This window comes from Neofelis nebulosa, chromosome 11 (assembly GCF_028018385.1).
Source record: "Neofelis nebulosa isolate mNeoNeb1 chromosome 11, mNeoNeb1.pri, whole genome shotgun sequence".
In the NCBI taxonomy this organism is placed as follows: domain Eukaryota; kingdom Metazoa; phylum Chordata; class Mammalia; order Carnivora; family Felidae; genus Neofelis; species Neofelis nebulosa.
This window is the reverse complement of record NC_080792.1, coordinates 72,024,010-72,038,450: the sequence shown is the minus strand read 5'-3', so window position 1 is coordinate 72,038,450 and position 14,441 is coordinate 72,024,010. Positions and strand designations below refer to the sequence as shown.

At 52.4% G+C, this 14,441-nt stretch overlaps 2 protein-coding genes across 8 annotated transcripts in view; both read left to right on the top strand.

The window, feature by feature from the left end:
* The window catches only part of AP1B1 (adaptor related protein complex 1 subunit beta 1), an 84,408-nt gene extending 79,728 nt beyond the window's left edge, over positions 1–4,680 (top strand). For all 7 annotated transcript variants that reach the window (XM_058693195.1, XM_058693196.1, XM_058693199.1 and 4 more), the window contains 5 exons: positions 556–685; positions 983–1,067; positions 1,766–1,852; positions 1,956–2,110; positions 3,680–4,680. In XM_058693195.1, coding sequence (XP_058549178.1) covers positions 556–685; positions 983–1,067; positions 1,766–1,852; positions 1,956–2,110; positions 3,680–3,754 — 532 coding nt within the window. In that variant the 3' untranslated portion in view covers positions 3,755–4,680. The remainder of the gene's footprint in view (positions 1–555; positions 686–982; positions 1,068–1,765; positions 1,853–1,955; positions 2,111–3,679) is intronic.
* A 4,584-nt stretch (positions 4,681–9,264) lies between these two features.
* LOC131489814 (large ribosomal subunit protein uL23-like) lies at positions 9,265–9,819 on the top strand. Its single transcript, XM_058691711.1, has one exon. The coding sequence runs from the start codon at positions 9,287–9,289 to the stop codon at positions 9,752–9,754; it is 468 nt and encodes a 155-aa protein (XP_058547694.1). The 5' UTR covers positions 9,265–9,286; the 3' UTR covers positions 9,755–9,819.
* Positions 9,820–14,441: the final 4,622 nt, after the last annotated feature.

Here is a 14,441-nt window from a genome sequence, read left to right as displayed (position 1 = left end):
AATATCAAATGTCCAGGTTGGGCACAGTGAGCTGTTGGTTCATGGTCATGTATCACACTCATGGGGATCCTCTTGATATACCCACGTGTTGCTTTACCAAGAAGCAGGGCTTTTCTGAATCTCTCCCTGGCCAGTTCTAAGCTAGACAGTGAAATCTGGCATCTTGCTTGGGGTGGTCACATCTGTCTTGGGAGATGGGGATTGCCAGCAGCTTATAGTCCAGGCCCCTGGTGTCAGATGGAGCTCCTCAAGGGCAGGACAGAGTAAGGCCATGTTCACCCAGGCCTACCCAGTGCCTAGGCCAGAGGAGCAGAGGAGTAGAGATAGGCTTTAGGCCTGCAGCTGGCCTGGGGCTCCTTCCTCCTGTCCACATGGTCATTGAGGGTGGGGTCAGGAACTTATCCTTCTGTCCTGGGCCTAGAGCTGAGGTGAGGCCAGCTGACTGGAGAGGCCTCTTGCCAGCTGCTGCCCTAGCTCTGGAGCCTGAGGAGCCCATACATCCCTCGTCAGCACCTGTTCCCCCTGCCATTCCCGCGGGGGCTTCTCTTTCCCCAGCTTCGGCCTGGCCCCTGCCGCCCCCCTCCAGGTCCACGCACCACTCAGCCCCAACCAGACTGTGGAAATCTCTCTGCCTCTCAACACGGTGGGCTCGGTCATGAAGATGGAGCCTCTGAACAACCTCCAGGTGTGTTCCAGACAGGGCCAAGCACCCCCGTCCTCACCTGCCCACTCACTGCAGGGAAGGAGCCCAGTGGAGAGTTCTGGGGTCTGGGGGTCTGGCCTTTGTTGGCAAAGGGGTGTGTCTATGGAGTTGTGCCCTTAGCTGAAGATCTGGCAGGGGAGGCCTAATCCGAGGGAACGTGGTTACCAGGGAAGGGATGTGAGGGAACCTGCTCGGGGGGAAGCACAGGGAACAGGCCTTTCCTGGGGCCTCAGAGGTAGTATTGGGCATCAGGGACCAATTAGGTGGCCTTGTTCCTAGGTGGCCGTAAAGAACAACATTGACGTCTTCTACTTCAGCACTTTGTACCCACTGCATATCCTCTTTGTGGAGGATGGGAAGATGGGTGAGTCCTGATGGTGCCCCTTGGAGTCCCTGGAAGAGAACGATTGGGTTTGCCCCGCAGTGAAGTCTGTGAGTCGCTGGCCTCTCTGCAGAGCCTAAGGCGAGGGTCACACCTCCTTCAAGGCCCCCTGGGTGTTGCCTGGCCATCTCTGTCCCGAGGTGGGGGCGGGCCACGCGTGAGCTTTCACTCCTGGGTTCTCCTGCTCTGCCCCTTGGCCATCCCCACGGGCTCTCGAGGCCGCAAGCCAACACCGTGCCACACTTGATGTCCGTCTCCCGTGCCCTGGCTGAAACCCCTGAGAAGACTCATCCCCACCCCGGGAGGGCTCTCTGCCAGCTCAGAGCTGTGCGGACAACTTTGCCCACATCATCTCTCAGTCACCGCAGAAGCCCTGTGACACAGGCTGTGATTAACAAGCAGGCTGCTCGGGACCAGGAAGGAGCACATGTGTGGATGCTGGGAAGGGGAGATTTAAGGCGCAGAGGTGGGAAGCCCAGGGCTTTTTGGAAGCGCACTGGCAGCCACCTTCACAGAGCTGAGGGTTTGTTCAGGGAAGCAGCAGGCACGGTGGCAGAGCCAGTCCCTGTCTTCAGCTTCAGGTTGGCATCCCCGGCAGACCCACTTCCTGCTGGATGTCAATGAGCAGGGCCACGGGTTTATCGGGGTCCCATCTTCTACCCTGCCCCCCCATCCTCCAGACCGGCAGATGTTCCTGGCCACGTGGAAGGACATTCCCAATGAAAATGAAGCCCAGTTCCAGATCAGAGACTGCCCCCTCAACGCGGGTAGGACTTTGCACCCTCCCCCACCCTCCTGCCCATTGCACACTGCCCTGCACCCGTGCCCCCGGCCCTCACACCGCTGACTGGGGGCCCTTCTCGCTCTCAGAGGCTGTGAGCAGCAGGCTCCAGAGCAGCAACATCTTCACTGTCGCCAAGAGGAACGTGGAGGGCCAGGACATGCTCTACCAGTCCCTGAAGCTGACCAACGGCATCTGGGTGCTGGCAGAGCTGCGTATCCAGCCGGGCAACCCCAGCTTCACGGTGAGGGTCCCTGCTCCTGCCCTGCCAGCCCCAGGGTGTCTGCCTCCATGTTCCGGGCAGCCTTTCCTGCCCTCGCTCCTTCCCAGACTAGGGGTCAGTTCTGATGGGGTGCACTCTAGTCCAGCTAGGCTGGGGTCCCTTGGAACCTGGCACGAATGAGCATCAGAATTCTGACCCTAGCTCCGAACTCTGCTCATCAGGTTATCCAGTCAGACACCAAACTGTGTCACCAAACAGTGAGTTGGACTAGAAGGTTCTATAACATTGGCCCCTGTGAGGTGGCACATTTGGCCCGAGGCCCACCTGACTGGGAAATGGCACTCCTGGGCCTGTACCCTGGCCCTCCTCCTACTCTTTCCTGCCTGAGGGCCCGCCTGGGAGGATGCTGATTCCCAGCATCTCATCCTTCCTGGGCTTTGTGTCAGACCCCAGTCAGAACATGGCTTCCACGGAGTGCGTGGTCTTCGTGGAGGCCGTGCTGCTCTTCCAGGCCCCAGAGAGCTCCAGGCTTTGCTTCTCCCCCGGAGCCAAAGTCTCTGGCAGGCGTGGCCCTCCAGACGTTGTTCCCGGGCCCCGCTGGCGGTGTTGGCACTGTGGTTGGGCGGGGGCCGCGGCATTGGCTTCGGTCATGGTAATTTCCGTCTCCCTATGTTTGGTTGCTGCATGCCCACCCTCCCTGCCGGTGCCCGTGGTGCAGGACTTGGAGGTTAGCAGATTGCTTTTCTCTTCCTCTTTCCCCTCATTCTCCCCAGCCATACCTTGCACAGCTCACATCCCGGCCTGGCTCCAGTGCACCCTGCCTCTCCTAGCCTTGCCTCACCCTGCTGCACCCCAGAGCGGGGCAGACATGCATGCAGGCCGCAGGCAGAGGGCACGCCAAAGCTTCCCAACCAGGTGAACCCGATTGAGGAGCTGGTACTCCTACTTCCCCACACACGCAGTGTGCACAGAGTCCTCCAGAGAAGATTGGACCCCACGGGCCCACCACGGCTGGCTTCTGGAGCTCCATTTGCTCCTCCCTTTCCTAATCGCACCCTTTAGAAGCAGTGATTTTGGCAGAAGTGGTGGCGGCACTCGTTTCTCCTCTGCCTCTCCCTACTCTCCAGGCTCACGATGCGGCAAAACTTCCTGTGCAGGAAGCCAGGAAGAATCCTCGGTGCCTGCCCCCCAGTCTCTCTAAGCAGAGGCCTGCTCCCTCTCGGCCCCCTGCCTCCTCAGAGACCCCAGCCCTCCACAGGCTGTGAAGGGCCCCAGCAGCTCTGCGGGGTGGGGGCTGGGCACTCCCTGACAGCCTCCAGCTCATGATTCACGCTGCCTGCCAGCAGGGCCGTGGTGGCTGGGCTGACAGCAGGTGTGTGGGCTGCAAGTATATTTGGTCCACGCAGCAGCCACCCACTCCGCTTTACCACACATCTGCCCCAGCTGTGCTGCCCCCAGGCCACACGTGCACACCGCACTCTTCCATCTGGTTCTCCCCCTCTCTTCCCTCCCTGTGTTCCTTCCCAGCCCCAGAGAGGAGCCCGGAGAACTGAGTCCTCCATCCCCTGACCTCTCTTTCCCCCCCTGCAGCTGTCCCTGAAATGTCGAGCGCCAGAGGTGTCCCAACATGTGTACCAGGCCTATGAGACCATCCTCAAGAACTGAGGCCCCATCCAGTGCCCGTCCCAGCCTTCTGCCAGCCCCGTCGAGGAGCCCCCCAGGAGTGGCAGCACCTCCTCCCCGGAGAGGTCGAGCAAGGCCGCCCATGGAGCTCCCTGGTCCTGACCGCCGGGCCCACCTAGGTCCTCAGGGCGGGGCAGCATTCCACCTGGAGTGAAAGCTCGGGGACTCCCCTCTTCTGTTGCTGCTGACAGGGTCAGGTGAGGAGGGGACCAAAGAAAACAGAGCCAGAGGGGCCACAGAAGCTGATCGGCCGACCCAGGGTTCTTCTCTTCCTTTTCCCCGGCTGGTGCCTGAAGGGTGAGCGTGTGGCTCCCTCCTCAGGGCTCTTGGTCCAGGAAGCCCCCTGCCCTTCAGTCTCTTTTGGGTCAGTGTTAGAGGTCTTCCCTGTTGCCCGCTCTCGTGCCAGGCTGCCCTGGTGTGTGTGGAAGGTTCCCTTGGTGGGCGGTGGGGAGCTCTTCTGTCGGGTCTAGGGCTCCCAGGGCCTACACCCCAACCCTCCCTCCTGCATCCACCCAGGCTGGGGCCCTGTGGTTGTGCCAGTTGGGCCACAGCCTCCTGAGCACTGACCCACATGGGCAAGACTGGGCAGAAACTTCCAGAGCCCCTGCCCAGACTCTTGCTCCCCTGGCAGTTGCACACACCCACTCACCCCACTCCCTCTCTTGCCCCTGAGGACGGTCACTGCCTACGATATAGTCCTTGGCGTCCCCTGTGTTGCTGAAGCAGAGACAGGGCTGAGAGATGGGGTACGTGGGTGAGCGCGGTGCTTCCTATCTGGGGTTTCTTTGGGGTTTCTCCTTAGTGTCTGCTGCCCTCCCCCTGGCCTCTCAAGTTTCAGTTGTGTCTGACAGACCATTAGGTTTTCCTGTACTGCTGTTTAATAATAAAGAAAGATTCTGCTTTTGGCAGTCACGGACACTTTTTTCCCCCTCCACTAAATGTCAGAATTGAAAATTGCCTCCGAGTGGTTGAGGATGGTTTTCTGACCCCTGCAGTAACTATAATATACATAGAGAAGAGAAAATTATATATATATATATATATATATATATATATATATATATATATATATATTCATGTATATAAAATGTATGTTGACTCTTATTTTCAAAAACAGAAAGTGAATAAAAATGATGACATCAAGCGTGTCCCTGGCCAGTGTGTCAGGTCCTGAGACTCTTCTGGGTGTGGTCCTGGGTCCAAGATCAAGGGCTCCAGCTGTGTGCCCAGCCCTTCCCCTGGCTCTCTGAGGACAGTGCCTTTTCCTCTACCCTGTCCTTAAAAACGGACCTCTGAGGCCTGCTCGTCTCCCTGGCACCTCTCCTGCCCTTGATCCTAACCCCACCCAGCCGTCTTGCCTTTTGATGTTGCCTGAGAAGGCTGACTTCTGTTTTGGTTTTCCTCAGCTCCCTGCCATCAGGAAGGCTCCCAGGAGCGGTGGGGAGGTGCTCTGATCGGGGGCAGCTGCGGGAGAGAGGGAACAGTCGGGTAGGCCAAGCGCCAGGCCTGTCTGGGCAGGCTCCTCCCCGTTCTGCGTCTGCGGCTGGCTGAGTGCGGGTACTAAGCGGGTGCCCACCCCAGCTACCACTAAGGACGTCCCCTGTGGCTCCAGTGCCGGCACTGGAGGGCAGCCAGACCCTGGGCAGAGCCCCAACAGCCAAAGCTGCCTGTGGTTCTCAGTGCCTGGTGGTCAGTGGGCCTTCAGCCTGCCACTGCGGGGGGAGCAGCCTGGGTGCCCTGACCCCATTTCAGCCCAGCCACTCCCTGCACTGCCTGCTTCTGACCCAATGTTGCTTTCCTAGCTCTGGAGGGGCTGAAAGAACAGTGTCAGGAGGAGTACCTGGCTCTCCACTGACCCACCTCTTAATCCCTGGCACTGAAAAGACTAGAGTGGTCAAATCCCTTGATTGCACAGTCCAGTTCTCAGTTTACCTGAAAGTCCCGGGCTCAGAAGGCCCTACACCAACACAGCTGTGGTACCCTCAGTGGTGGACTAGAGAAACAGGGTTTTGAGCCCTTGATGAGGCTTACCCTGGCTTGCTATGTCGCCTGCCACCCCTGATTGGCTGAGGTCATGGCTCCACACCTCTCTGCCACGGAGGGCAGACTAGAAGTGTAGGGTAGCTGTCTGCAGCGGGGTGATGATGGATGAGGAGGCCCAGGACTGAGTACTGGGGTGAGGAGGCAGAGCTGATGAGAAAGACTGGCCTGCTGGGACGGAGCACCTTGGACTGTCACTGGACACCTTGGGTCCTGTATAAAGCTGTGGACGGGACCTTACCATGATTGTGCCTTTCCCCCAGTCACATGGCACCTGGCATGATGGGGCCCAGCAGAGTCCACATTTGCAGGGAAAAACTGAGGCAGGGAGAGCATCTTCACCCCCAGTTCCCCAAGCCTGGGCCTTACCACATCACTGCATCCAAAAAACAAGCAGCCAGGGCCACCACTGGGGCCCAGGCCTTTAGGAGAAGTGCTTTAGGGGATGGCCGGTCAGCCCCAGCTCTGTCCTTCAGAAGCCTCCCTGTTTCCCCTCATCTGAGTGAGGGCCCATCACGTGCCTTTTCACCCTCCTCACGTGGCACTCCCTGGTCCTGATATGCTCAGGCCTGCCCCCTCTCAGGGCCTGACACCTCTCGGGAGCCTTAGTGTCCTATAGAAGATTCTCAAGTGTTCTGGGCCTTCCCAGCCAGTTGAGGAGTTTGTCTACAACCAGGTATTTCTGGAGGGCCCAACAAATGCCCAGGGGCCAGATGGGCTCCCTGTGTGCCAGACACTGTGCTAAGTAAGGCCTGTGGGGGGACCTCATTTTACTTTTTTTTTTTTCTCTTCAGCTAGTGGTTTGCTTTGTTTTTAGTTTTGTTTTTTGTTTTGGGTTTGTTTTTTGTTTTTTGTTTTTTGTTTTTCCCTATGGAGAGGGCTAGCTTCTGGACCATGGGAAAAGATAAGCCATACAAAATATCCCTCCCATCTTCCTCAGTTTTTAGTTTTTCTCCCTCAATGCAAACTTTGTTGCTAGATTGGGGTTTTCTTCCAGGAATATTCTGTGCATGTATACAAGCAAATCCGTGGAGATACTTACTAAACAAACGGCAGCACCTTCCAGACGCTACCAGCCCTTTGCTTTCCTTACCTATCAGTGCAAACAGGCACACCTCAGAATTTCACGGGTGAACGGGCTGCCATTAGCTGGGGTCTGCTGCTGGACATTCAGGCAGTTTCCATCCTCTGTGAGTCCAAGCAACAGTGTGGTAAATACCTGCCTACATACGTCCTCGCTCGTGGGCACAAATGTAGCTGTAGGATCTAGCTCCAGAATTGCTGGACCAGAGGGTGTAGCATTTTATATTTTAAAGTGTACTTCTTGTTTTGAGAAGGCAATGTATTCACATGACTCAAAATCCAAAAGGCAAAAAAAGAAGTGAAAAATCCTACTCCTCAATCCTCTTCCCAAAGGAATGCAGTGTTACCTTCCAAAGAGACTCAAAGAGGGGCGCCTGGGTGGCTCAGTTGGTTAAGTGTCTGACTTCAGCCTGGGTCACGACGTTATGGGCCGTGGGTTCGCGCCCCGCCTCGGGCTCTTGCTGACAGCTAAGAGTCTGGACCCTGCTTCAGATTCTGTGTCTCCCTCTCTATCTCTGCTCCTCCCCTGCTCACACTCTGTCTCTTAAAAATGAGTAAACGTTAAAAAAAAATTTTTTTAAGAAATAAGAGAAACTCAAAGATGTCAAATACAGCCCCCCCCCCCCGCTTTTTTTACACAATGGGTAGCATGGAGTACACCCCAGTCTGCACCATACTTAGATTTTGGAGACTTTTCCATTATCAGCCCATTACAGAGAGGGTCCTCAAGCCTTTTTTCTGAGGGCTGTATGCATTTCCATTGAACGGAGGTACCATCCTGAACCAATAGCCCAGCAATGCCCATTGAATTGTTTCTAGGGTATTGCTAATACAAGTGATACTGCAAAGAATATTGACTTTTACACATGGATAAATTCCTCAGGCACGAGTTTCTGGGTCAGAGGTAGGTGCGCTCATAATTTTGGTAGCTGTTGCTAAAAATTCCCCAACTTCCACTCCTGCTAGCCAGGAGTGACATGCCTGCGTCCCCCACCCCTGCACAAATGACCCCCACACTGATGGTGAAAAGTGCTCCCTTACTGTGTTTTCAATGTGCCTCTGTCTGTGTGCTTTCAAGCCATTTGTATGTCCTCTTCTGTGAGCTGCTTCATCCTATTTCTTGCCCATCTTTTTCTGTAGAGTTGTCCTCTTACTGATATGTCATTATTTCTTCCCATCTTGTTATTGCCTTTTTACTTTTCCATTCCGAAATGGTTTTCCTATGCTATCTTCCTTTAATTTCTTCTATACTTGCTTGATCTACTATTCGTCTGATCTTCGTTTTGTGTATTTTAATCTTGCTCCATCTGGGCTTTATGTTTGGGACGAGGTAGGGATCCAACTCTCTCTTTTCCCAGATGGTTACCCAGTTGCCTGTATGCCATTCACTGAGCAATTCATCTTTTCCCCACAGAGCTGAAATGTCATTTGTAACATGGACTACATTTCCATATGTATATGAGTGCTTTTCTGGACTCTGTTCTCTACCAGAGAATTTGTCTATTCATTGGCTACTGTGTTTTTTTGTTTTTTTGTTAAAGTATCGTAACTTTGGGTCGCCTGGTTGGCTCAGTTGGTTAAGCGTCCGACTTCGGCTCAGGTCATGAACTCGTGGTTCATGGGTTCGAGTCCCCTGTTGGGCTCTGTGCTGACAGCTCAGAGCCTGGAGCCTGCTTCAGATTTTGTGTCTCCCTCTCTCTCTGCCCCTCCTCTGCTCATGTGCTGTCTCTCTCTCTCTCTCAAAACAAACAAACCCAAAAACATTAAAATAACTAAATAAAGTATCATACCTTTGTATTTCCATAATTCACAGTACCATTTTATATTCCCCCTCTTTGTCCCAATTGAACTTTAGAACTAGTTTGTCTTTTAAAAAATCAATGGTGGGGCACCTGGGTGGCTCAGTCGGTTGAGTGTCCGACTTCGGCTCAGGTCATGATCTCGCGGTCCGCGAGTTTGAGCCCCGCGTCGGGCTCTGGGCTGATGGCTCAGAGCCTGGAGCCTGCTTCCGATTCTGTGTCTCCCTCTCTCTCTGCCCCTCCCCCGTTCATGCTGTGTCTCTCTCTGTCTCAAAAATAAATAAACGTTAAAAAAAATTAAAAAAATAAAAAATAAAAATAAAAAAAATCAATGGTATTGGGGCGGCTGGGTGGCTCGGTCGGTTGAGCATCCAACTTTGGCTCAGGTTCGTGAGTTCGAGCTCATGGTTTGGCTCATAGTTCATGAGTTCGAGCCCTGCATCGGGTTCTGTGCTGAAAGCTCAGCCTGGAGCCTGCTCTGGATTCTGTGTCTCCCTCTCTCTCTGCCCCTCCCATGTTCATGCTCTGTCTCTCTTTGTCTCAAAAATAAATACACATTATTAAAAAAATTGGTGGTAGCCCTTTCACGAAGATGGCGCCGAAGGCGAAGAAGGAAGCCCCTGCCCCGCCCAAAGCCGAAGCCAAAGCAAAGGCTTTGAAGGCCAAGAAAGCAGTGCTGAAAGGCGTCCACAGTCATAAAAAAAAGATCCGTACGTCACCTACATTCCGACGGCCCAAGATGCTGCGTCTCCGAAGACAGCCCAAATATCCTCGAAAGAGCGCCCCTAGGAGAAACAAGCTTGACCACTATGCCATCATCAAGTTCCCCCTGACTACAGAGTCGGCCATGAAGAAAATAGAAGACAACAACACTCTTGTGTTCATTGTGGATGTCAAGGCCAACAAGCACCAGATCAAACAGGCCGTGAAGAAACTCTATGACATTGATGTGGCCAAGGTCAACACTCTGATCAGGCCCGATGGAGAAAAGAAAGCATATGTTCGACTGGCTCCTGACTATGATGCTTTGGATGTTGCCAACAAAATTGGGATCATCTAAACTGAGTCCAGCTGGCTAAATCTAAATATAAATTTTTTCAACATAAAAAAAAAAAAAAAAAAAATTGGTGGTATTATTTTTATTTGGATCACACCAAATGTTTACATTACCTAAGAGAACAAAGAACTGATGTTCTTATAATGATGTCAATAATAACATTAATCTTTATATTCAAATAGAGAAGTTGATGCTTCTCCATCAGTTCATGCTTTATGTCTCTGTAATATTTTGTTTAATATTTTTATTTTTAAAGACTTTTAAAAATGTATTTTGAGGACGAGAGAGCACAAGTGGGGAAGAAAGAGAGAGAGAGAGAATCCCAAGCAGGCTCCACATTGTCAGCACAGAGAACATTTTTATTTTTTACTAAAAATTTTTTTTCAATGTTTATTTCTGAGAGAAAGAGAGAGAGAACACAAGTGGGGGAGGGGCAGAGAGAGAGGGAGACACAGAATCCGAAGCAGGCTCCAGGCTTTGAGCTGTGAGCACAGAGCCCGACACAGGCTTGAACTCATGAACCGTGAGATCATGACCTAAGCCAAAGTCAGACGCTTAACCAACTGAGCCACCCAGGTGCCCCGGAATATTTTTATTTTTAAGTAATCTCTATACCCAGTGTGGGTCCTGAACCCACAATCCCGAGGTCAAGTGTTGCACGTTCCACTGACTGGGCCAGCCAGGGGCCCCATCTCTAATATTTTAAGTTTTATTCATTTTAAAAGTTCTTGTATGGGGGCGCCTGGGTGGCGCAGTCGGTTAAGCGTCCGACTTCAGCCAGGTCACGATCTCGCGGTTCGTGGGTTCGAGCCCCGCATCGGGCTCTGGGCTGATGGCTCAGAGCCTGGAGCCTGTTTCCGATTCTGTGTCTCCCTCTCTCTCTGCCCCTCCCCCGTTCATGCTCTGTCTCTCTCTGTCCCAAAAATAAATAAATAAATTAAAAAAAAAAAGTTCTTGTATGTACATTTATTTTATTCTTACAAAGATTCATGAGTATTTTTTTTTGGTTCCTTTTTGTAAATGGGCTCTTTTCCATTCCTTTTTTTTTTTTTTAAGTTTATTTATTTTGAGAGAGAGCGCAAGTGGTGAAGGATCCCAAGCAGGCTCCACACCTGCCAGCACAGAGCCCAACACGGGGCTTGATCCCATGAACTGTGGATATGACCTGAGCTGAAGTCAGGCACTCAACTGACTGAGCCACCCAGGCACCCCATCCATTCTCTCTCTTTCTTTCTCTGTGTGTGTGTGTGTGTGTGTGTGTGTGTGTGTGTGATGTGAATATACAATTTTTAAGCTAAACTCCAGACTTTATTCAGATTTGACCAGCTTCCCCACTCATGTTCCTTGTTCTGATCCTGGGTCCCACATTCCATGTGATTGCTGTGTCTCCTCAGGCTCCTCTGGTCTGTGACAGTTTCTCAGACTTTGTTTTTTATCACCTTGACAATTTCAAGGAGTACTAGTTGGGTATAGTGTAGACTACCCCTCAGTTTGGGTTTGTTTGATGTCTGTCTTGTGGTTAGATTGGGGTTGTGGGTTTTTAGGAAGAAGGCCAGAGAGTTGGCCTTCTCATCACATCGGATCAAGGGCACACACCATTGATAAGACTCTATCACTGTCACATTAGGCTGGATCACTTGGCCAAGGTGGTATTTCCAGCTTTCTCCATTGTGGAGTTACTCTCATCCTCTTTCCCTATTCTGTTCTTTAGAAGCAAAGTCACCAAGTGCAGCCTACACTCTGGAAGGATCGTGGGGGCAGGGAGTAGTACATCATTATTTGAAATTCTTCTGTAGGAAAGAATTTGTTTCTTCTCTTGTATTTATGTATTAATTCAGTCATTTATGTCAGTTTGGATTCGTGGATATTTATTTTCCAATTTGGAATTAATCTAAAAGTACATTATTTATTTTGTTGTTTAAATTGGTCCAATTTGGCCACTGGGAGCTCTTTTGGGTACCCTCTGTTTTTTTGTTTTTTTTTTTTTTTAATTTTTTTTTTTCAACGTTTTTTATTTATTTTTGGGACAGAGAGAGACAAAGCATGAACGGGGGAGGGGCAGAGAGAGAGGGAGACACAGAATCCGAAACAGGCTCCAGGCTCCGAGCTGTCAGCACAGAGCCCGACGCGGGGCTCGAACTCACAGACCGCGAGATCGTGACCTGGCTGAAGTCGGACGCTTAACCGACTGCGCCACCCAGGCGCCCCTACCCTCTGTTCTTTTGATATGCACCCATCCCTTTGTTTCTTTGCAACTTCCTTACTTTCCAGCATTACGTGATGCTCCAGGCTCATCTCGTATCAGTCCTGTCCCAACCCTAGCATCAGCCACTTCTCCAAGGAGCATGGTTCCTTTCATTGGTGAGTGGCCTTAGAAACCAAGATCTAGGTGCTGGGTGTGCTTATTTCTCCTGGGGTGACACTTCTAGGCCCTGTCAGCAGCGGAGCTAGGAAATATCTGTGCGTACTTACCCGTGTAGACACCCATGTCCCTCCACCGTGTTGTAACTAATAGCTATTTTCATATAAAAATGAAATTGTTTTATATTTACAAGTCTTATCCCTCCCCAACCTTACTAAAATTGTCTTGCTTTTAGACAAATTAAAATTGTCCGTTTTATCTCCTCTCATCCCACAACAACTTGCGTGAAGTCATGACCGTTGTTATCCCATTACAGAGAGGGAAACTGAGGCTTAGAGAGTTTAAGTAACTTGCACAGATAACACACTCCTGGAAAGAAGCCTCGAACTCAAGAGGCCCGGAAGCCCTGCTCTGTGCTGCCCCCTTGTGTCCTGATGGCCTTCAAGAGGCTGACCGCTACACTCAATGGGTGGCATTATAATGATGACCAAGGACCCACTACACACCAAGCATCTGAGAGACAGGGGTACTCCCTCCCACCCCCCGCCATCCAGGGCTCCAGAAGTGAGTCACTGTTGGGACAAATGGAATCGTGCTGTCATTAACAAGACAGACCACATTCGTGGTCAGGGGCATGGTCCAGAGCAAATGCCCCTGGGAGCTGGATGCAGTCCAGGGTGCTCGACCCCAGGGAAGGGCTGGTATCAGGCCAGTTGGGAAGAAACCATGTGGGCACAGGTGGTAGGGAAGGGGGTTGCCCAGCGGGCTGGCACTGGGAGGCTGTGGGCTCAGAATTCTCCATCTGGTGCTTGCCCCTGCCCAGGGCCTCTCAACAGCCTCCCAGCTCACCCAACTTTCTGCAGCTTAACCCTTCAGGGCTCAGCTCAGGTGTGGCATGAGGCCCTTCCTGAGCCCCCAACCTCCATAGGCCAGTGTCTCCCCTCGGTCCTCTCAGCCCCCAGGCCTGAACCAGCACAGTGCTCCTGTTTCTACCTGTCAGTACCTGGCTGCATGTGTGGCTCCTTCACAAGCCACAGAGGGCAGGCAGGAACCAGCTCAGCCACCTCGGGCCCAGCACCAAGTCCTGAAGGAAAAGATGTATGGATGCTTGGTGACTGCTCTCTGGAGCACCACATGGAAGACTGGGAGGAGCCTGGGAAACGTGGTACAGCAGACAGCACCCTGGCTGCCTCTCCTTCGGGGAAGGAGTGAAGGGACCGATGACAGAAACTTTGACATTCACACCCCAGCCAGAGTTCTCTGGCTTGCTAGTCTTTGGGAAGCCTGGCACCTGGGCTAACCACTCCCGTCACAGCTCAGTGGCCACCGATGACAGCTGATCGTCTGCTGAAGGCCCTCTGGTCCCTGGGCCCAGATAAAATTGGGCTGCTCAGAAAGTCTCGTTCAACGGCCCAAACGTCCTTGGTTCCAGTGGCTGTGCTGTCACTTTCCTGCCAGGCAGTCCCAGACAAACCACTACATCCCATTGCTGGGCCTCAGTGAGCACATGGCTCTGGGGCAGGTGTGGCATATCACAGGCCTGTGCTAAATGGGGACTCCTGCTTAGGGGTGCTGATGCAGGAGTTTCCTAGGGAATGGGTCACCCCTGTGCAGTCTGCAGGGCTTTGTAGGAGCTTTAGGACATGCTCATTATTCCCAAACCATGCACTGAAAAACCACACTGGGACCCAGAAATCCACCCCCACAAAACACACACACACACACACACACACACACACACACACACACAGCCCTGTTTGCTGGTCCTGAAGAAGCCTTGCCCAGGAAGGCACTCTGACAGAGAGTGAAGCAATGAAGATTTTCTAGAGGAAGGTACCCAGAACTGGCTCCCAAGAGTGGGCTTGCTCCCAAAGAACAAGAAGAGAGGGTGCTCCAGTCAGAGGTGTGGGTCCCACCAGGGCTTTAAGGAAGACCATCCTGATGTCAGCTGCACACCCTGCTGAATGCCAAAAGGGAAGTGGGGCTTAGTTTATTAATGCTCAGCCTTGTTCCCCACAAGGAATTGAGGCAGCTCACAAAACCCAGAAGCTTGAAATGTCAGAAAATGAGTGGGATAGTTGGGTGAAGGGAAAGAATCATGGCAGGAAAGGAAGATGAAGCCAGGAGTCCCCACTCACTGGGCTTGAAGACCTAGAACACCTGCCAGAGGTAGCCACAAGTCACTCTGAGCTCCCTAGAGGCTGAGGAGAAGAGTGAAAGCAGACCCAGTTTCCCTATCTGACGTGGGAGGATGAAAACACAACCAGTGCTCTGGAGAAACATCTTCTGTTGCCATCACCTGCTTCCTGGAGGATGCACCCTCTCCTC

Bases quoted from the DNA above. Each gene is read 5' to 3' on its own strand.
- LOC131489814 (XM_058691711.1), top strand. From the start codon at position 9,287: ATGGCGCCGAAGGCGAAGAAGGAAGCCCCTGCCCCGCCCAAAGCCGAA.